At 37.5% G+C, this 23,447-nt stretch overlaps 1 protein-coding gene across 2 annotated transcripts in view; it reads left to right on the top strand.

Annotated features, from left to right (window-relative positions):
- LOC130082283 (phospholipid-transporting ATPase ABCA1) overlaps positions 1 to 23,447 on the top strand; it is a 203,137-nt gene that overhangs the window by 136,587 nt on the left and 43,103 nt on the right. For both annotated transcript variants that reach the window (XM_056247087.1, XM_056247086.1), the window contains exons 32-38: positions 3,934 to 4,028; positions 4,115 to 4,220; positions 11,780 to 11,854; positions 13,670 to 13,839; positions 16,179 to 16,356; positions 20,979 to 21,094; positions 21,185 to 21,329. In XM_056247087.1, coding sequence (XP_056103062.1) covers positions 3,934 to 4,028; positions 4,115 to 4,220; positions 11,780 to 11,854; positions 13,670 to 13,839; positions 16,179 to 16,356; positions 20,979 to 21,094; positions 21,185 to 21,329 — 885 coding nt within the window. The remainder of the gene's footprint in view (positions 1 to 3,933; positions 4,029 to 4,114; positions 4,221 to 11,779; positions 11,855 to 13,669; positions 13,840 to 16,178; positions 16,357 to 20,978; positions 21,095 to 21,184; positions 21,330 to 23,447) is intronic.

Genomic DNA, 23,447 nt, shown 5'->3' with positions numbered 1-23,447 from the left:
GGAAAAGACTGAAATTCATGTGATTATTAAATGAAAATGTGGCACTTCATAGAAGCTCCCATTAGATTCCCAAAAATTAGTCCATGTGACATGTCTTCTGAAGCCATACTATTGCTTTATGTGGAACAGACATTTAAGTTTTGTGAAAATCTTTCTCTTTCAGTAATTAAATTTTAGATGGTAACCTTAAAGTTGCTTAAAGTTCTTCCTCCACGAACCTACGTACTGTATGTTTGTTACAAAGTCGCATAGTGCCAGCCTATAGTCTTCACTGGCTGCCCACGAACAACATCTACTTTGACCTGCCCTTAAACATTGAAGTTGTGGCTGATGACTGGAGAGTTTGGATTATGATGTCGGCATGTCGAGACAACTGCTTTCTGTGCTGTCAAAGCAAAGGAGTTTGGTTTCTGACCCGCGCTAGACCAATCACAATAGACTGGGCCATCTGACCAATCAGAGCAGAGTCAGCTCTTGTAACGGAGGGATTTAGAAAGACCAATCCCTGTTCGAACCTTGATTGAACTGCAATGCATATTATGTGAAAATGTAAGTGCTAAGTGTATTGGATGCATGTAAACCAAATTGTAGGAGACCTCTACAACAAAATTTGGAATCTTTAAAATAGCATAATAGGGGCACTTTAAGATACTATTCAAGGAAAATATGTTACTTCATGGAAGCTCCCATGAAATTCCCCAAAAATGTGTCCATGTGCACTATATTGCAAGTCTTCGGGAGTCATAGCTTTGTGTGGAACAAAAATGTAAGCCTTTTTTTTTTTTTTTTTTTTTACTGAAAATCTTTTTCTTTCAGTAAGTAATGTCCAGATTGTGCCCCTTAAATACGTCTGTTTTTTTGTCTGTACCTCTGGAAATCACTACAGTAAAATGCTAAATGGCATCACATTAGCCCACCGACCTTTTCAAACACCTTCCACATCCATTGTGTGTCTGCATTATGCACTTACTGGGCAATTTATGTTGTTGTAAAATGTATTTCACTGCAAACGGCCCCCATTAAAGCATTTTGATTGATTATTATTTACCGTCTGGTCTTGGAGACGTCAGCTGTAGCTAACAGGAGCACAAGCAGTTTCTTTGATCGGCTATCAGACTCAGTCAGTAAAGACCCATTCTTCAGTTTAATCTCTTTATATTTGTGTCCTTGATAACAGAAAGAGAGGAGGCTGACGCTTTGCCTTGGTTTCTTAATGAAACACTGGTTTCCATGGCGATGACAGGTCATCGGTGTAGTTAACTTGATTTTTGGTATGAACCCCACAAAAAAAAGGCTTTTTTTTTATACCATATAACTTGACTCGTATACACAACTGCGTTTGTGATCAACACAAAAGCGAAGCCCTGAATAATTTGAATATAGACTGGTTTTAGTTCACAGCTTTACACATCATCCCATAGAAAACAAGTGGAGATTTGCCAAAACAGTGAGATAGAAGTAATATGGATTAAGTAATGGATAATAAAGTAACCCTAAGTTGCTTCAGTCTAGTAAGTGTTCATCTTGAAACATTACTAAAAATATAAATGTTATTCTTAAAAATTCAGTAAAGATTTCACAGCAAAAAAGACGCATGCGCTACGAAGAATTTGTATCAAAATTAGCTAGTATTTTTTAATATGTACATGCCATGTAATAAGCAGGATAATGTGCAGTAAGCTAAATAAACAAACCCTCCACTTTGTATTATTCTTTTACATACTGTATAATTTAAATGTAATTTGTTCATTTCTGACAATATCATGCATGTAATTTGCATCCATTAACATCCACATTTCTATGGTAGTCCAGCTTCTGTCTAAAATTTGGCTAGGAGATTTGTTGGCAAAACTCCAGTTTAATTTTGCGGAGAGGAGAGCGGGAGTAAATGACAGATGATGAAGATTTGATGTGATATCTAGCGGGCTGCAGTCATTTGCAAGGGCTGAGAAACAGCGCTAATTGGTGAGAACAAATACTCCATTAAATGATTTGATGATCATTTTAGTCTCTGTGTTGACACTCAATTTCTCATTGAGATTTGATGCAGGACATATCAAAGGTATAGTCCTTTTATTTTAAATATTCAGTAGCTTTTATGTTACTCTTTGCTGCTTGATGCTAGTCTGATAATAGAGCCCAAACATCCCTTTCATTTCCTCCATAGGGGAATTGATTTTTAACTGTAACGTATAAACCTTTAAAGACAGCAATACCGTGAGCCCCAAGGTTATTAATCGATGGTATATGATTTCGTTAAAGCTATTGTGCATTATTTCAGCTTATTTCAACAAATTCCTGATGAAAACTACATTACCCACAGTTCTGCAAATAAATCTCCACCAATCAGAGAATTGCAATAAGCAAATCCTACCAGAATAATTATTTAGCTCCACCCACTACCATGAAGCAATGCGAATGATGTAATATAGTCTCCCTACACTCTCAAACTACTTAAATATTTGTATATAAAAGCATATTTTGCAATAAACATAACATATTTGTATATAAAAGCATATTTTGCAATAAACATAAAATATGCACATTCAACATCTTCTATTGCAATTATTTTTAGGTCATGGAAAAGGGGACAATTTTTGATTTGATAGACATGGACTAAAAGCCACAAAACCACAGTTTTGATTTCAAGGAAAAAGCAATATTAGAATGTTCTGTTCCCTCTTCTCTGTATCTCTGTATCAGCATATAATAGATGTTTATTATCACAAGGCTTCAACAGTGTAACCCTGTGTGTGTGTGTGTGTGTGTGTGTGTGTGTGTGTGTGTGTGTGTGTGTGTGTGTGTGTGTGTGTGTGTGTGTGTGTGTGTGTGTGTGTGTGTGTGTGTGTGTGTGTGTGTGTGTGTGTGTGTGTGTGTGTGTGTGTGTGTCAGAGCTCTTTCATTTAGCCCAGTTTCTGTGTGGATCTGAGTCAGCGTCATTAGCGTCACACTGATAGTGAATCAAAGAAACACAGGGTGTGGGTGGTTTTATTGTTTTGATTATTATTCTGGAAGAATCTCCCTGTGTGTGTGTGTGTGTGTGCACATGTATCAATCTCATGCACTGAAAATGAAATTGTGCAGTCGTTGTATTTAAAGGGATAGTTCATCTAAAATGAGAATTCTATCTGTATTTACTCAGACTATTCATCCCAAAGCCACACATGAAATGAACATGAAAGTGGACATTTTGGAGAAAATACCAAATGAATTAGGACTGGGACTGTCAAGCTCTAAAATGACAAAAAGTACTATAAAAAGGTCCACATAGTTGTATTTTTACTATATTACTAGTTAAACTAAAACTAAAAAAGTATAAAAACAATTGAAAACATTTATAAGGTTTTATAGCCTGGACCTTCCGGTCACCCCGGGGTCCCAAGTTATTTCTTCCTGAGTTGTGCCGGGACAACTTCACACAGGCATTTGTCAGCATGGCAAAGTGGGCATTTCGTTCTCCAAAGCGTCAGCTGGGATGTGGCGCGAGTACCCTCGAAAGGGAACATCTCAGGTTATGCCTGTTACTATGGTTCCCTGAGAGGGGAACGAGATGCTGCGTCCCCTTGCCATACTTGCTGCATACCTGGTATCTGCTTGCTTCAGCCTATTAAAAGCTGATGCTGTCTTCAATGATGTTGCCGGCTTCCCTTTATAGCTTCCGGCACACGTCACGAGGTGACGCAAGATTGAACTGGTTACACACGTGCTTCAGACCCAGTCACGCTGAAGGTGTTCCCCAAAGCGTCAGCTGGGATGTAGCGTCTCGTTCCCCTCTCAGGGAATCATGGTTACATGCAAACTTGAAGTTTTTTTTTATGGTTTTAGTTTAATATAATAACCCTGATGTCAGATGAAGCGCATTTTATGTTACCGGACAATACATTTACAGTGTATGTGGGTTTGTAATTGTTTTATTTGGTGTGTTTTTTGTAGAGAACTCAGAACACCACGGACACCCTTCAGAACGTCACAGCCCGAAACATGACCGACTTCCTGCTCAAGAACTACCAGAAATCAGGCAAAATACGGTAATGGCACACACTCATTTCACAGCATGTGCAGAATAAAATATGATCAAACAAGCATAATTTGGTGTGTTTGTGTGTGCGTGCAGGTATGGAGGAATCTCTGTAGGTGGTGTGAACTCGCAGGTCAATCTGAATGAGTCTGACATTACAGCAGTGATCAGCAACCTCAAATCATTCTTCAACATCTCACAGGTGAGAGCGCTGCCACATTAGGACATTACTGACATCCTGCCCTCCAGAAATGACTGGTCAAGTGTGGCATTATGGGCATTTTTGACTGATCACAGTCTGAAGAGATAAGTTTCTGATTGATGTGATTCCAAAACCTTACAGCTCATTGCATTCTACAAACCACAGGGATCTGGCTGCTGGCAAGATGTTTATGAGTTTTTTCCAATTATGTTGGTTTGGTGGTATATTAGGTGTCCTAAATATATTCACTGTTGCACCACTTACATGTTTCCTGATTTCAGTGTTATTTACAGAGAAATTGCAAATCCCTTTGTTGTAATGTTGAATCATGCTGTAATTACTATATTTTCCAGAAAATAAGTTGCACCTTAGCACAATTGCATTGTTAAGAAAAACAAACACAAAACAAACAATAAATAGCAAAAAAAAAAGATAAGTCAAATTTTATTTAATAAAATTTCATTTATTTAATTAATAATATAGCAGTGCTTAATATAATTTATAGTAGTGTTCATACAAACAATATTTATTAAATGCCAAGCCTAAACAGATTTACAAAACAATAGCACATTTGCAGTTTTCCTTTGCATACTGTACAGTCAATTTTAAACCTTTTTTTTTACTTTTTCTGTTTTCCGTTCACCACATGACCTATTGGTCAAAAATTGATAAACCATTAAATCATATTACTTGTGACTGTATTTATGATTTTTCATTTACTGTACCTAAAATAATCGTAAAATGTCTTTAATTGCTCGTTGTTGCAGTTGGTCTGACACTCCCAGCCATGGTGGCATGACTTATCTTGTTCTTTGTGCTTGGCCCCGATAATTGCTGCTTACAGCTATATTTTATCCTGGTGTTGGTAACATCATACTAATTTTAAGTTGCAGCTACCATTTTTACATTTGCTGCATCAAATAATTTGTTCCGTTTGCATATACAGTATGTTTATCAAAACATGGTGGAAAATCGCCATTTAAATATGCATGAGAAGCTTGAGCACATGTCAGTGATGTGAAGTGTGCTTTATTTACTGTTTTTTAATGGCATGCAAAGCATTTCAGGCCTTTGAAACCATTTAAATTAAGTGAACATTCCCACCAGGTCTTCACTTAGCATTTGCTTATCAAATATGGAGATAATGTTTTTCCCTTGGTGCAATTGTGTTGAATTTTTTAATACTTAGAAAAGGATATCTGTTGCTCTCCAGTTGTTGCTCAACTGTTTATTTCCATGAATATATTCCTTCATATACTCTTGTCCTCTTTAAATAGCGAGTAAAAACTGGTTTGAATAAGGCTGCCAACCATCCTGTATAATAGAGAATTGCATTCTGTATTAAATCTTTTTGACCTTACTATATAACCAGCTCGTTAATGAAAAATTTATAGTCATTTGTAAATAAAATATGATTTTAGTTTATATAAAAATATACTAAAAGCCTTCACATCTCCGGTGCATGCCTGTCAAAACACATTGCATTTCACCAAAACAAGATTGCTGTAGGCTACATATATCCTGCATTCAGTTCAGTTATTATAACTTAAAATATTATAGTAACTTATTCTTATAATAATATAGTAACTTATAAGAGTTTTTTTTTAGTAATGATGCTGACAATTCAGCTTTGCATAACAGGAATGAATTACATTTTTTTTTAAACCGAGGACTTTTTTACTGTTATAATATTTCACAATATTATTATTTTAATTGTGTTTTAAAAAATCAAATATGATCAAATCAAAAAAAAAAATCTAATCAAATATGTACATAAGTTGCTCATTGCAGTTTGTAAACTGGTTCAATACTGAAAAAGAATAACGTCAAAATAATGATTAATTTACAAGCTGAAAGAATATAAATTATAATTTGTTACTATCAATCATTCCATTGATGCACATCTTCCCATGGGTTTGATGTTAATTAAAATATCTAAAATACAATAAACAGTTAGTCTGTTCATCTCCACAATTCTCTCATATTATAATTTACCCAGGTAGAAGCTAAAATGATGTGTGTAATGGTCTGTGCCACCCTAGTATGGAAAAATGATTATTTTTTTATAAAATATGCAGATGTCAGAATCAAAGTGATTACCCCTCAAATGCTTTTAAGCATTTAATGTGAATATCCTTTTTATTAAAGGTGCTCTAAGGGATGTCGGGTGACGTCACTTCTTGTTGACCTTTAAAGTATTGTCAAACAAAACGGAGGCTAGCTAGACTCTCCCTCCTCCTCATCCGCGCACCAACCCCCCAAACCCCACCCCAAGTCCTTCTTGTCAGTTATTGGCTGGAACAGTTTGTTATGTTTCGTGGAGCGGGTTGCCGCAGTTTGTTTTTGTGGAGCCTAGGGTGTCTGCAGAGGCCGTGTTTTTTACAGTGTGTTCAGGGGACAGGCAGCTAGCGGATAGTGAGGAGATGTTTGCTGTATGTGACAAAAAATGTTTTGGCCTAAAAAACGTGTGACATCGCTTAGAGCACCTTTAACATGCATATCTGCATGCATAGACTAAGACTATGTAGCATTTCGTTTGTCTATGTGCAATAGTTATCTCAGTCTGTGATTTATTATTTAGTTTTTTTGGTAACACTTTTCAATAAGTTTCCATTTGTTAACATTAGTTAACTGCATTATTTAACATGAACTAGCAATGAAAACGTCTAGGTTACGACTGTAACTTCTGTTCCCTGAGAACAGGGAATTCGCACTGCGTCGATGACGCTATGGGGAACGCCTCCGTGTGAACTGGTGTCTGAAACGCTTATCTAATCTCGGCAATCCTATTGGTCGGTGACAGCCTATGACATCACTACTAGTGTGACCTGGAAGTATATAAGTGGAGCCTGGAGAACGTATTCCTTACGGCCACTGCCAAAGCTATAAGCCTCAAAAAGGCCCCCGATACAATGAAGGCCTACCAAGGCTGCTAAAAGGCTTTGGAGCCAACAACTTCTGTGGAAGGAGTTCCTTTAAGGGAATATGGCCAGGGGTCCAAAGGAGTATCGTCCAGTCACTTTCTGAGGAGGACATGAAGTCAACCCCACATGCCACCAAGGAGGCTAAACTGGTCAAATTTGCTGACCTAGTCTTGCCAACAACTTGTCTGTTTCCTAAACAGGGTCTCTAACATATTTTGCCTCACTTGTGGAGGCATCCGATATGGAGGACTGCAGATAGTAGCAGTAATCGCTCACAGACCGGATGATAGAGACGGGCATCCTGGAGAGTAGAACTCAGCATAGCGCTTTCTGACCCTCTGCAAACGAGGGGAGTGACTCTACTACAATCCTGGATCTAATCACTGGATCTGCTTCAGGGCCCTGTGGAGGCTGGGCACTCTGGAAGGGACCCTGATAAGGGGAGCACCTCCAGATCTAAGGTTTACATTGCCAACAGGCAGTGTACTCAGCAGAAGGTTTATCAACCCTTTAATGCAAGGGGAGTACAGTCTTACGCTATAAGGCCTACAGCTTCGAATGTCATGGGCGTCAGCCCGGGCAGTGCTTCGGCTCTAAGGGAGCATACTCATCCATCCCAAATGGAAGGGAGTAACTAATCTGTCTCTTCCTGAGCCTGGGTGGTGAAGGGTGTAGTGTTCTCTAGTATAAGGTGGCAATCAAGGTAGCCCGACAAGGGCCAAATGCTTGACACTCTAGATCTATCTGGAGCTGACAGAGTGGTGGCCTCAGTAGAATAACTCCCGCTAGGGAGGAAGCCATCTCACACAGAATGTCTGTTTGATGCTCAGATGAACGGTGGCCTCACTAGAGAATTTTCCATATAATAAAGCCAACCTGTTTACTACTACAGATTGGCACTACCCACTACATAAGCCTGCCGATTCTAACATAAGAGGAGGCCTCTGGGAAGGGTATGCATAGCCTACCTATGTATGGGAACTTCAGGGCCCTAATTTCACCATCCTATAAAAACCCTACCTAACACCCCCATGATACTTTCTAACAGGGAACCGTGGTCTACTGTTCAACCTTACTAAAAACACATACACATACCCGTGTTCGCGCATCCCCTCAACATCAGTGTAGTTTGTGCGCTGATGGTGATGAATGCGCACTGAATATGGGTTCTTCCATGCCTTTTCGATCTCATTGTGTAGATCAGGCAGGAATGGAAGGCTCACGAGAGCTGGAGCGTTATGGCTGGAAAGAAAACCATTTGTCAAGTCTGCCACGAGCAGTCTCTTTCCTCACTCGCTCCAACGGCAGCTGAAGCCTCGCTGAAGCGCATTACATAACACTCACAACTCATCATACGCGGGGCAGAGTGGCTGTGAGGGTTCGGGTTGTAAATCCTTTTCACCCTCATCAGCCATCTCCTGTTCTCTTGGGCTGGTTGTTTTTATAGCCAGCAGAGTACTTGCTGCTGGATCAGAGGAGGTTAGTTTTTTTGACAACACATCCTCATCCTGCAGCTCACTCTCGAGTCTGAGACTCAAGTCTCTGAAGGCCGTGAGAGATTAACAATTCTCTCCAACTCCTCAGCGAGCTCCCTCTGAAAAACCCCACGATTCCAGTATCCGCTCTGCCTCAGCGCAACGGGACCCGAACCGCCTGGTACAGATGTCTGTCCCTCTTCCCTCAAGAAGAGGGCAGACGAGAGTGGAGTTTTCTCAAGGGAAAAACTCATAGTTGGCACCAGCAGATTCTTCAGGAACTGATCATGCGTGCTCTGAGCCCAAACAATAAACACACAAGTTGTGTGTGTCATCAGGTGTCAAATATCTTAGACACAGATGCACACACTTCCTGAAGCATTTTTCTCAAGCCATGATTACCTTTTTGAAGTTTCAGGTTGAAGCGTACAGACAAGACAGTCCCTGAAGACGAAAAAGTTGTTGACATGTTCTTCATGCTCCCCTTATATACTTCCGGGTCGCAACTAGTTGTGATGTCATAGGCTGTCGCCGGCCGATAAGATTGCCGTGATTAGATAAGCGTTTCAGACACCGGTTCACGCGGAGGCATTCCCCATAACGTCATCGACGCAGTGCGAGTTCCCTTTCGAAAGGGAACCAATGTTAACTAATAGGACCTTATTGTAAAGTGTTACGTTTTTCTTCAGTACCCTGATTTTTATATTTGAGATCCAAGTCACTGTCAACCCAACACAACACTGTGTTCAATAATTGTACAAAATTTAACAAAATATATACCTAACCCTGGTTCAACCTTATGGACATTTTTGTCTTTTTCAGTGTTTTTCTTTTTATAATTTTGCCTGTGTTAATGCTAACTGCATGAATTTGGCACAGGTGTGTATTTTGGAATTTTACTATATCAACCCCATTTCCTTTAATAAATCTATTTTGCACTAGGTTCGCAAAATAGTTCCTCTCAGGACCTTTTGGACAAAAATGTCCCCATTGAAACCCATTAAAACTGCAATTTTTAATCCCAGGGCCATTTAACTATAAAATGATGCAATCTTTGTTAATAGTTTTCACGGTTTGATGTGATATGCTAAGCGATCGTTAGATTTAATCAGCACGATTTACTGCAATGCTTTTTTCCCCTTAGTTGGTCAGAATAAAATTGGATGTTACTTGTTCAGATGCCATTTTCAAGTGAAAGTTCTTATGTTGGTCATACTTCCAAAAAGTAGAATCTGTGATTCCGAATGACAATATCCACACCGGCGTGGTGACTGACAGCCGCACATTCTCCTCAAAACATTGGATTCATCCGCTCTGTGCCGTGCCGAGGCACAACCCACGTAAAGTTGATAATTCCGCGAATAACTGCTATTGCAGATTTTGAACAGAGATGGCGACAAAGAGGAAAAACTACGGACTGCAGCTTTAAGTGTGAACAGAATGCAATGTTTTCAGACACTTATAGTAATTGCATGTAAATCGTGATTACATTTTAAAAAAGTATTAGTTTAAATTTGTTAATTGCAATTAGCTGAACTTAAGTGTGTTTTTCGACCCACTTAAGAAGGATTTATTGCATCTTCACATATAATTTCATAATTACTTCTATTGTCTTTGAAATATGATTAAAATGTACTGCTAAATGTTCTGACAAGCATTTATGGTAAACTTTAATATCATTTTTATTGAAACCCTAACCCCAATCAAACATTTTTAATGAAAGTGAAAATGCTGTACATTTAAAATATATTACCTTTTAATGTAATATCAAATAATGCACTACTGTTAAAATTACAAACCGATTAAAAAAAATTAAGTTGATATCATGGTCTTTGATATTGATAATGAACACTATAAAATGAATGCTTTCTCAAGCTGGAGTTTGTTTGTTTTTTGCTCTCCTAACAATGCATAATTTTATGGGCAGTTGTGTTTTATTATTATTTATATTTAGCACTAGGACTAGCAACCCTAATTATTACACAAAATGTAATGCTGTTGAATCCTTGGGGATGAACAGAGTTTGTACTTAAGAGCGCGAGTGAGTCTCTCCGGCATCGTGCCAGTGTCTGTATCGTCTAATGGGATTTTAATGCTGCTTAGCTCTGTGATGGACGGATGTAATGCTAATAGCAGGACGTTAGGACTCCCTAACAGGCACTGGAGAGTTTTTGGCACCTTCACTTTGAGTTATTAGTGTTCAACCTGTATTTACAGTGTCGCCTGTGGAGCAGCAGACATTATCATTTGTGTCTGATATCTGTCAGTCTCTATTGTTTTGTCTGAAGTGGAATTTACCTGATTTGTATACCTCATAAATATGACTGCTTTTAGGCAGACTGATAAAAACACATGGCCGTATTTTCAGAAGTTGTGTAAAGTCCAGTCAATCAAGTTAGAATTTATTACAGTGAGAAAGTGCTTTCATGTTGTTATGGCCCTTTGTTGGTGTAATGGTTTGGAGGTAGTAACATTAAAATTGTATTAGTTCACTTGTATGCTGAAGTTTCACCGTTTCACTTCCCTTTTACATAATAAAACACCCAGTGTTTTATTATGTAAAAGGGAAGTGAAACGGTGAAAAATATGTAAAATACACTACCGTTCCAAAGTTTTGGGTATGTGAGATTGTTTACATTATGCTCACCAGGGCCGCATTTATTTGATCAAAAATAAAGTAAAAATATTAAATATAATATTAAATAAAATATTATAAATAGTATTACAATTTCAAAAGGTTTTTGCTATGTGAATATATTTTAAAATGTAATTTATTCCTGTGATTCAAAGCTGAGTTTTCAGCATTATTGCTCCAGTCTTCAGTGTCACATGATCCTTGCAGCTGATTTGCTGCACAAGAAACATTTCTGATTATTATCAATGTTGAAAACAGTTGTGCTGCTTCATCATTTTGTGAAAAACATGATACATTTATATTAGTGTTCTTTGATGAATAGAAAGCTCAATAGAAAATCATTTATTTTAAATGGAAATCTTTGTAACATTATAAATGTCTTTACTATCACTTTTGATCAATTTAATATGTCCTAGCTTTATAAAAGTATTAATTTCCTTAAAAAAAGGTTACTGACGCCAAACATTCGAACAGCATGTTTCTTTCTTTATACAATAATGGAATTATCTCTCTCTCTGTGTGCAGAATAACCAGACTGAACACATTTTCCAGGCCATTCGGTTGGTTCTATTGGAGATGGGCACCAGAGACAATGTGAAGGTAAGCAGCAGGAAGTGGCCGTATTTAGACAATATCTACAGTATCCAATATCAGAAGAGATCAGAAGTACATCATTTGAACCAGATTTTACCATTTTGAAAGGGAGATTTTTGAAGTTGAACTCCCTGAAATGCCTCGATTGTAGTCTTGAGTTTTCTTCCAAGAACATACACATCACTAGCCTGGCTCCGCCCTCCTACGTACTTACGCTCAATTTAAATTTTCCTTCAGTACTACATCTGGGTTTGCTGTATATTCTTGGGTTCTCTCAGATCAATTTTTTACCGGTCCACTGAGAACGATGACGTTTAGGTGCGCTAGTTTGAGTTGTAGACATACATCACGACCAAACGTTAGCGATTGGTTATGGCAGATCCAATAGTTTTAAACTTCAACAGAGTACCTGCCTTCAAGGAAGTTAATGCTTGTCAATGGAGAGTGGCCAGACTCTCTGTACAAATGAAATGTGTACGAGAGTCTGGTAGGACCAGGCTAACACATCACAATATTCCTCATTTAAATAATTCCCGTCCAAGACATGCAAAATAAAGGGGTGAAGCCTGGTAGAGTTGCGTTAGTAGTGTGTTGAAACTCGCAGTTATGGTAAGAGGTGTGACATTTCTGAAACAGTCAGAGCACATTGTGCTTTTCAGAAGGATCAGCTTCATAGAGTTAAACAGAGCGTTACTGACAGACAGGGAAGAGAGGTGCTGCAACAGTGCAAAATATGAAACAAAGGTGCTTTTTGAACATTCAAGCATGAAAACCTATTCTAGTAGACCCTAAAAATAAAATCAAGACTTTGTAACATGGCATAATGTGGCCTCTTTTTAAAAAAAAAAAAGCACAGATGGAATGTGAGAACGTCTACCGTGTGAAGGTCTCAGATTGACAATTGTGATTGTGTTCACTGCAGGCCAGTGATATAGACTGATGATCAATGAGATAGAAATAAAACAAACTAAATATTGATTTCAAAAGGTTTTGATGTCTCATCACTGATTTGCTTTTAACAATAATTTATTTTGCCTAATGTCTAATGATCTTTCTTTTTAATCAATTTATCATGTAGAGACATTTATTCATTCATTCAAAGTTTGCTTCCTTAAAGAGTGATGTCATTTTGATAACGGGGCATTATGAGGGTAAGAGGGTTGAAGCGTAACCTGAGGCGTAACCTTTAAAAAGAATAAACATGTACATATGGACAAAAAGATAAAAAACTAAATACAAATAAATACTTATTTACGAATATGTAAATTAAAAATATAAGTTGCTAGGCTTGTATTTATTTGTATAAAAATGCTTGTAATAACACATAACATTTGACATTAACTATTTATTAAGTTATTCACATATTGAGTTATTAAGTGAAACACAAAGGCATCCGCATTGTACAATGTGTTAATCATTGTATATACTGTAGGAGAATGTTACAGTTTATTGTTATTGTTAGTGTGATATTACAGTTTATTGTTGGTGGGAAGAACTAGTGTTGTTTTAGTATTATTTATATAGTATATTTATTATTTTTTGAATGAGGTTTTATTTTAATTTTAGTTTGGATTTAATTTAAGTTGTAAATTCGATTGAACATGTACATTTTTATAAATTGTTTTGTTTTATTTTAGTTTTAGTAATGTTAGTAATTCAACTTCAACTTATTATTATTTAAGGTTACCACGGCAGATTTTTCAAGTTTTTTTTATCTAATAATTATATTTAAATTTATTTGAATTAACAAAAATGATTGTTACCACTATTGTTAGTGGTAACATGATGGACGTGTATTTGAACAAGTGTGTGTTTGTGTAGGTGTGGTTCTATAATCAGGGTTGGCATTCACTCGTATCGTTCCTGAACGTGGCCAGTAATGGCATTCTGAGAGGAAACCTGCCAGCGGGACGCAGAGCAAATGAATACGGCATCACAACATTCAACCACCCGCTTAATCTCACTAAAGAACAGCTCTCTGCTGCATCACTGTAAGTATCACACAACACACACATACACAACGACTACAACACACGATTAGAGCAATTAAATAATAATACACATGTACACTATATGGACAAAAGAATGGGACATTATTGAATTCATATTTTTCAATCAGACCTATTGCCACAGGTGTATAAAATCAAGCTTTCTTGATTTCTTGACCATGCATTCTACACTTGTTTGAGGGGGAAAAGAAGAACTGTTCTGAAGAGCTTAGTGAATTACTGCACGGGACTTTGATAAGATGCCACCTTTGCAACAAGTCAGTTTGTTTATTTAATAGTCAACTGTAAGTGGTATTATAGGAAAGTGGGGTCATTTTGGAACAGCAACAACTGGAAGTGGAAGACCACGTAAACAGAGCGGAGTCACCGAGTGCTGAGGGGCATGGTGTGTAAAAGTTGCCAACTCTCTGCTGATTCCATAGCTGAAGAGTTCCAAACGTCCACTGGCATTATTATCAGCACAAAAACTGTGCGGCGGGAGCTTCATAGATTGGGTTTCTTTGGCCAAGCAGCTCCATGCAAGCCTCACGTCCACAAGTACAGTGCCAAGCGTCGGATGGAGTGGTGTAAAGCACACCGCCACTGGACTCTGGAGCAGTGGAAACATGTTCTCTGGATGGATGAATCATGCTTCTCTGTTTGGCAGTTTGATTGGCAAGTGTTGGTTTTGCGGATGCCAGGAGAAAATTACCTGCCTGGATGTGCCTACTGTAAAGTTTGGTGGAGGAATAATAGTATGCCGGGGCTGCTTTTTCAGGGGTTGTTCTCGACCCCTACTTCCAGTGAAGGGAAATCTTAATGCTTCAGCAGCATACCAAGACATTTTTGGACAATGCTTCCAACTTTGTAGGGACAGTTTTGTAAAGGGGGGGGATCAAATATTAATGTCTATGTATTTATATTGCGATGTCATAACAGTCCCTGTTGGTGTAATGGTCAGGTGTCCCAGTATTGTTGTCCATATAGTTTATTTTGTATTAATAAATCACATTACTGTTATTATTTTTATTATTAAATGTTTTTACCTGAGGTACAGTTACAATGTTAGTAATGTTTTCAAATTATGCAAATGTTTTCATGACAACCCTTTTGACCCAAATATATTTTAAAGAAATAAACTTTTTTTTATTCAGCGAGAATGCGTTAATTAAAAATGACAGTAAAGACGTTACAGAAGATTTCTATTTGAAATAAATGATGTTCCCTTGCAAAACTGGGATGCATTCCCTGTCTGAACGTGTTTGTGTGTGTGCGCGCACCTGTGTTTGTGTGTGTATGTAGGGTTTTTTGTGTGTTCATGCATAATTAAACTCAGTTTGTGAAGGCATGATGATCGCAAAATATTTGTATGAAGATTAATGGTTTGAAACAAGGTGTCAAAAATGGACCACAGTAAGAGCATTGAAGCATCATACTGATCACTGACACACAATGCGTGTGTGTGTGTGTGTGCGCACGCATGCACGCAGGTTAAATGACCATCTTCTTGTCTGTAATGAGGTCGTCAGTTCCCTCTAATCATGAATAATGCAGTCCTAAACCTCAATCACCTTCACCGTGTGAAAGATTGTGTATTCAGCATCAGGTCTCACCTGAACGTCAGTGAAGAGAGAGTAAGAGATTGAATCTATTAGGCATAAACAGCAGGGTGTCAAAAAAATGAGACATGAAACGATGTCCCAGAATGCCCTGCGTGAGGTGGTTGTTGTGAAGTCAGAGTTTGTTAAAGTTTTATTCCCAAGTAAATTTTGACAAGACGAACTTTCTCAGAAACCAACATGGCATCTCGTTTTAAAACCACATAACTACCTATTAATCCGATGTTACAAGACCAGCATCTGTTTTTAAACATTTTTCTTTGGTTTGGGATTTGTTTGGGGTTTTTTTTTTTTCAGAAATGTAACATGTTACCAAGCAGTTTTGGCCAATGCAAAGCTGTTATATATGATATCACACTGTTTAATTTAACCGTGGTAAATAACACAAGCATGACAGTTACTGCATTATATTAATTTATTATATTTACTAAAATAATTGGAAATAAATTATTTGAAAATGTATCAAGGAAATGAGAAAAAAAATTCTTGAAATGAATGCCAACGAAAAAAGTATTATAGAGTTTACCTTTCTGTTATTAGACAGAACTGTTAAACAAAGACCGAATCTGTCAAAATAAAAGTCCTACTTATGACACTTCATCTATTGGCCGATTGCAGATGATTTTAAAAAAGGCAAATATCGGCCATTATATATATACTGTAAACGTGCATGTGTAAATTAACCATAGTCATAAACTCACATCATGTTTTCCTTTCTTACAGGGCCACGACCTCTACGGATGTAGTGGTGTCGATTTGTGTGATCTTCGCCATGTCCTTCATCCCCGCCAGCTTTGTCCTCTTCCTCATCCAGGAGCGCGTCAGTAAATCCAAACACCTGCAGTTTGTGAGCGGCGTGAATCCTACCATCTACTGGCTGGCCAACTTCGCCTGGGACATGGTACACGTGAAACACTTCACTTTTTGTCGTTGCTGTGCCTATAATGTTCCTTCTGCTCTGAAAGATGGATGGAAAGTGGAAGGGTGCACGAGAACTAAAAAGAGGAGCTGAGATAGCTAATTAAAACTCTATTAAAACTCTATCAATTTACCACTGAGTACGGTTCACAGCCTCCATTGTTCTATGTCATATGTTACATTCTCAGTGGAGAGAGATAAATTCACCTTCACTAATAAATTGCTAATAAATGAATTAGTGTCAAGGGAGATAAAAAGGGTTTGCAACCTATGCAGCGAAAAAATAAAATAAAATTAGTCTTACCCTATACCATTTTAAAAACTGCTATATAAATAAAGAAATACTACAGTACATAATGATGTGCCATAATTTTTTTGCCAAAATTTGTGTTGCATAATAAACCCATGAATGGCAAGTTGCACCTGTGGACAACACTGTTTATTTGCATGCATAATCTAGCTGCATAATATCATATATGAAATAGCTGTATCAACGGTAAAAACTGATAATATCTGGTTAGTAAATAAGATTCAAGTTTTTTAAATAATGCACACAAAAGGGACTATTAGGACTACATGATTTGGGGATAAAGATATAGGCTAATGAAAAAAATTTAAATTGCAATTTAAAGTAAGATAAAAAAAGAAAAGAATCCAGGGGTTCGTTTCCTGAAAGCATCGTTATCTAACTATGATCGCAATTTCCATTGAACTCTATTGGTAACGACAGAACTTGCGACCATAGTTGGCTTTGGGAAACGCACCCCAGGTTTGCTGGCTTATTTGAAAGACTGCACAATTTGACCCAAAGTTTTGAGATTGTATTTTGATATCAGTATAAAATAATTATTATATTATTGTTATAAAATAAAATATCAAACAAAATAAATATAACTACAAGACTATTTCACTATGAAATAAAAATATATATATTTAGGAAAATAATTATAATAGTTTTATTTTAAAGTCAATTTGTAAAATTACAATACTTATATTTGTCTGCTTTTCTTAATGTTTCTAAATTAAATCGTTGAGTTTTTATTTTAGCGATACAGTTTAACTGTGTGTTCACACCAGACGTGAATAGCACGTCAAATTCGCGCCTACCGCATCTAGTTATACGCTTGAACACTTTGAATCCATTCGCGCGTCAAGAGCGAAATTGACGCGCGTTAATTTCGCTTCAAACTTTTGTTTTTTACGCGCGTCAATTTCGCTCTTGACGCGCGAATGGATTCAAAGTGTTCAAGTGTATAACTAGATGCGGTAGGTCTCGTGCGTCAGAGGTGAAATCTTTTGGCGGCCATCTTTTTACAAGATGGCTAATGTTGATCGAGCATTCATTGAGAGAGTCACCACTCTGTATTTGCTCTGGAGAGCAGAACAGCGGCGTAGGGATCATCGTCGCCGTATTTGGGTCCACCAGACCCTTCGGAGGCGAACCTAGTTCGGCGAGTTTCACCATTTCAGCTCCAGCTGCGCCTGGATGACGGCCGCTTTCAGCGGTACTTCCGCCTGTCCCGCGCCCAGTTTGATGACCTATTCTCCCGCATCAGAGCGAGGATCAGCCTCGCCCTCACCCACCTAATCTGTCATTTATTTTTGTTTTGATGATAAATAGAGCCAGTCTTCAAAAGTGATTAACCTGTCCTGTGATTTTTTTCTAACACTGTCCAGACACGAACTATATATTATATGCACTAAAGTAGTAGCATGTTGGTTGTCTTTACATTTGAATAATGTTTCATATAATCTAGATTAGATAAGGAAAAAATGTCTCATAAATTGAAATCAAGTTTTTATGTAATAAAATATTTGCTTTGTTGTGCATTACAACCACACCAGGCAGTGTCATATTACAAAATAATTGATTGAGGCCAAACATATAAACATTATAAACTGAAAAGAGCGAACCTGACCCCGTTTATTCCGTCACTTCACCATGTGACAGCAACAGCAGGCTCCTGATTGGTTAACGCTGCGCGAACTGACGCAGCAGTTCAGATTTTTCAACTCGGGCGGCAGACGCGAATTCGCGTCAAACGCGTGAATGCACAAAAAGCACTAAATAAAATTATTTGCGCGTGACGCAATCATTACATCATTCATTCATTCAATCATTACATAACAATCATTCGCGAATGAGGCGTATTCGCGTCTACCGCGCCGCGCTCTATCCCTCATTCGCGCCGCAGGATTTTTTTACGCACGTAACGCGTCTTTGCAGTGACTTAACATTGAAATCACTTGCGCCAGACGCTCTATTCACGTCTGGTGTGAACGCACCATAACACTTCTTTGTTGGCAGCAGGTTTATGAACTCATCTCATTGAAATCTGGTGTAATATTTAGCATGTTGTGTTTTCAAATGCACGTTATAAGTGACGAACTCACAGCACTCGCAGATATGGAGTTCATGTTAAAGGGATACTCCACTTTTTTTGGAAATAGGCTCATTTTACAACTCCCCCAGAGTTAAACTGTTGAGTTTTACCGTTTTTGAATCCATTCAGCCGATGTCCGGTTCTGGCGGTACCACTTTTAGCATAGCTTAGCATACATCATTGAAGTGGACAAGACCATTAGCAGTTCTAAACAAAAACACCAAAGGGTTTCGATATTTTTCCTATTTAAAACTTGACTCTTCTGTAGTTACATCGTGCACTAAGACCGACGGAAAATGTAAAGTTGCGATTTTCTAGGCAGATATGGCTAGGAACTATACTCTCATTCCTGCGTAATAATCAAGAAACTTCACTGCCGTACCATGAGTGCAGCAGGCGTAATGATATGACGCAGCGCCTGAAAATAGTTCCGTTGTGTTGACGGAAGGTGGCCTATTTTCAAGCGCTGCGTCATATCATTACGCCTGCTGCTCTCATGGTACGGCAGTGACGTTTCTTGATTATTACGCAGGAATGAGCGTATAGTTCCTAGCCATATCAGCCTAGAAAATCGCAACTTTACATTTTCCGTCGGTCTTAGTGCACGATGTAACTACAGAAGAGTCAAGTTTTAAATAGGAAAAATATCGAAACTCTTTGGTGATTTTTGTTTGAGAACTGCTAATGGTCTTGTCCACTTTAATGATGTATGCTAAGCTATGCTAAAAGTGGTACCGCCAGAACCGGAGATCGACTGAATGGATTCAAAAACGGTAAAACTCAACAGTTTAACTCTGGGGGAGTTGTAAAATGAGCCTATTTCCAAAAAAAGTGGAGTATCCCTTTAAGCAGCATTTACTGCAAATCATGATCTGCTCGTGTGTAAATGAACACGGCGTAGCGCTTACTCTGAAATGTGCAGTGCATATATTTATTTAAATACATTTTTTATCAACTGTTAAGCAAACAAAATTGTGTTGTGATAATAGATTAATTAGTATTACTTAACACATTTAATGGATTGTATTTCTTTTGTTGTTATTGTTCTCGGGTGTCTTTAAGCAGAGACGATCCTCCCTATATGTACACTACGCAAGTTGCGTAGGGCCCCGCAAATAACTCAAGGCCCCGCCTCCCCCTCGTGTCAAAGCGCGTCAATCAAAGTTTACAACATCGATGAGATAATTAAGCGGAACTATCCTTCTGGTCACGAAAAGAGAGACTGAGAAGAAAAACTCCATGTGAGTGAATTGAAAGCACGTATCTATACCACGAATTTAATTTCTTGTGCCATTTATACGGCAAAAATAGTTTTTGCGTGCATATGATACGCACTTTTTAGCGTATAATATGCACGCACTCCACACCCCTAATCCTACCCAAGAGATTTACAGTGCGTAGCATATGAGCGCAAAAACCATTTTTGGCGTATAAATAGCACGAGAAATTAAGTGCGTGGTATAGATACGCACTTTCATGAGATTACGTTTGATAATACAAAGGTGTTTGTTTATAAACTGCAGCTCGGAAAAGAAAACTGTGTCGCGCGTTAACATGAGTTCATATGCGCGTGCACGAAATGAAATGCGCACTTTCCAGTAAAACATCTATGGGGACCAGTTACCAGTACAATATGGGCATGATGGCACTCCTCATTAGGCGCTCATACTTTTAAAACAAGACAATGATTATCTAGTCTCCCAGTCAGTTTAGTTACAACTCTGCAATAAAGCAAGATGGAAAGCAATCTATTGACATTGACTATATTGCTTTTAAAATGTTGATTGGCTGCTGGACATACTGGTCAATATGGATGCACATCCCTCAGTAAATAATAGCCATCAAGTATCAATTATTGCTTTTATCATTTAAACGCAGTGACATGCAATGGCAAGCCATTTTAGCTTTTATTAATTCACAGGATGCATTTTTGATATCAATAATTAAATGTGTACTATTTAAAATGTAAATTATTGATATTAATATAAAATATGTCTATTTCTGATATCAGGACTTACGTTTTCATTAGTACTAACTAAACTAGGGAGGATTGTAGTGGGAGAACTGGGGTGTCAGGTGTGACTCTTTGGCAATGGCAAATGGTTTACATGGCTCATGGGTCAGGTAGGAGGAGCCCCTTAACAGATTTTTGCTTAGGGCCCCAGTGAGGTCAGGATCGGCTCTGTCTTTAAGTATTATGTTTGATTCTGTTGTGTTTCAGTGTAATTATGTCGTCCCGTGTATCATCGTCATCATCATCTTCCTGTGTTTCCAACAAAAATCTTACGTCTCTCCACCCAACCTGCCTGCGCTCATACTGCTGCTGTTTCTTTACGGGTGAGTGTGTGTGGTGGTTGTTTGGTTTTTCATCTCCTGGAGTTTAAATGTGTTTTGTCAGTGTTTGTATTGTGTGTTTTTGTCTCACAGGTGGTCCATCACTCCGATGATGTATCCCGCCTCGTTCCTGTTCAGCGTTCCCAGCACAGCGTATGTGGTTCTGACCTGCATCAACCTCTTCATTGGCATCAACGGCAGCGTAGCCACATTCGTCATGGAGCTTTTTGACGACCCGGTGAGAGTCTAGCACACACACACACACACACACACAATTTACTTAAAGCCTGCAGTGAAAAACAGACATTGTGTCTGTTATTTCGATTTATTCTTCTGAAGAGTGTGTCGTTCTTATCATCTGTGACGTACAAAGCTTTCCTTCAGCCCACCCTGATGCTTAGGATCTGTTCACAGTCACACCAAGAACAATAGCTATATTGATAACTAGGGGTGCAACATATCACAACTTTTGGTTCAGATCCTATTATAGATTGAGTCACGGATCACCTTCTTGATGTGAGACGACAGTGCTAATGTCTTTTCGACTTTAAAGTAACGGCAGCGCATGATTACAATAAACATAAAATTTGTTGGTGTGGACGCTAATATTGTTATACCAGTTTATCCAATGTACAGATTACGGTATTTTAACATTTCACAAAAGGTGCCGTTTGGTCTGGTTTTGTTTTCGTAATAAACACACATGATATTTACACTTTTCTTTGGACTATTTAATAGCATACCAGAAAGGTGTGTTTTTTTTTTTTTTACAAAGTTTCTAAAACATTATTTTGGTTATAACGTTTTAGATGTGGTCTCTAAAACATTTTTAAGATGTTGAACTGCAACATTACCTAATTGGAACCGAAATATAACGTTGTGAAAATGTTTTTTGTTTGCTTGGGTAAATGCTGGATGAAGTCAAGCTGTAATCATAAATGTGAATTGAATTAATCAAATTATCCAGGGCTGTTTTCGCAAAAACAAAATGTGCAAATATTCTAGTCAGACTAATGCTTAGGTCGATATACTGTTTTAGTCCAATTAAAATGCAACTTTAAAAAGGGAACTAAATAATAAATAAGTGTGCTAATAATTAGTTAAAATAACAGTGCAGCCATCTTCATGAAACCTTGTAAAGACGACAATAAAATTAGCTGTTTAGCTGCTCTAAACTGCTAGTTATGCCATAAATTGGTGAATCCAGTGACTTGATGCCCCAGTTAGTTTGTTGAATGGAGCAGAATTAAGGCATTCAGATATGTGTTTTTAAAGCTGAACTTTAAACACGTTTGTGTGTGTATGAAGGCGGACGTGTGTCTTAGAGTATATGGGTCAGTGTAAATCCTGTGATTTCACCGTCTCTGGTGTTTGTGATGATGAATGAGCATGAGGCTCGTACAGTAGTTGGGAAGAAAACTGTTGCATGATTTCTTCAACTGTGTGAGAGTGTGTTTGATGAATCACACGCTGCTGAAGACGGCTTGACTATCATCAGAACGATGTTTCATCAACTTTAGATTTTAGCTTGAGATTGAGGATACAGGCGGAAGTATTGATCATTCTCTTATTTGTGGGTGTTGGTTTGTTTTCAAAATTGTGGGTAGACATTTGTATTCGGTTCAAATGTATATAATATATAATGATAGACTCCACATAGAATGATAAAATTAATGTTCTTTTGACATATTTTTCACATTTAGACTCATTATATAAAATGCAAAGCAAAATCTAGGTGTGTCGGGGTTTGCTTCAAACCGTTATGACCTTATACAAAAAAAGAAGAAAAAAACATTTAATGGAATATAGATTCCCAAAAATAAATATTCTGTCTTAATCACTTCTAAACCCGCATGCTCTTATGTGAAACACAAAAGGAAAAGTTCAACAGAACATGCATGTTGCTCTTTTCCTAACAAAGTGTTATTGTTAACTAACACTAAGGCTATTAAAATTGTTTGTAATAATTTAAATAAAATGAAATATAAATATTACGTGAAAAACTTAAACCAAAAAAGTTAGAGCTGAAGTACTAAAATTACTAAAAACTAATCCATAAAATAAAATATAAAGCTAAAAACAAATATTAAAAATGATTAAGCACAACATAACTTAAAACTAAAATAAAAGCTAATTCAAAATGTTAATAAATATGCTAAAATATATATATATAAAAAAAATACTAAAATAACACTGCAAAATGCATAGTGAGAAGTCATTATCAATTAAAAGATCAGAAAATAACTATAAAAAACATCCGTATGACACACACAATCAGTGAAACAATGTGCATGTAAATTCACTCATTTTGAAGAATCATGTGTTTCCAATCTAACATTGCCGTTCTCTGTCTCAT

Source organism: Rhinichthys klamathensis, unplaced genomic scaffold (genome assembly GCF_029890125.1).
Source record: "Rhinichthys klamathensis goyatoka isolate OS25496 unplaced genomic scaffold, OSU_Roscu_1.1 h1tg000042l_1, whole genome shotgun sequence".
NCBI lineage: Eukaryota > Metazoa > Chordata > Actinopteri > Cypriniformes > Leuciscidae > Rhinichthys > Rhinichthys klamathensis.
This window is presented reverse-complemented; position numbering and strand designations above follow the sequence as displayed.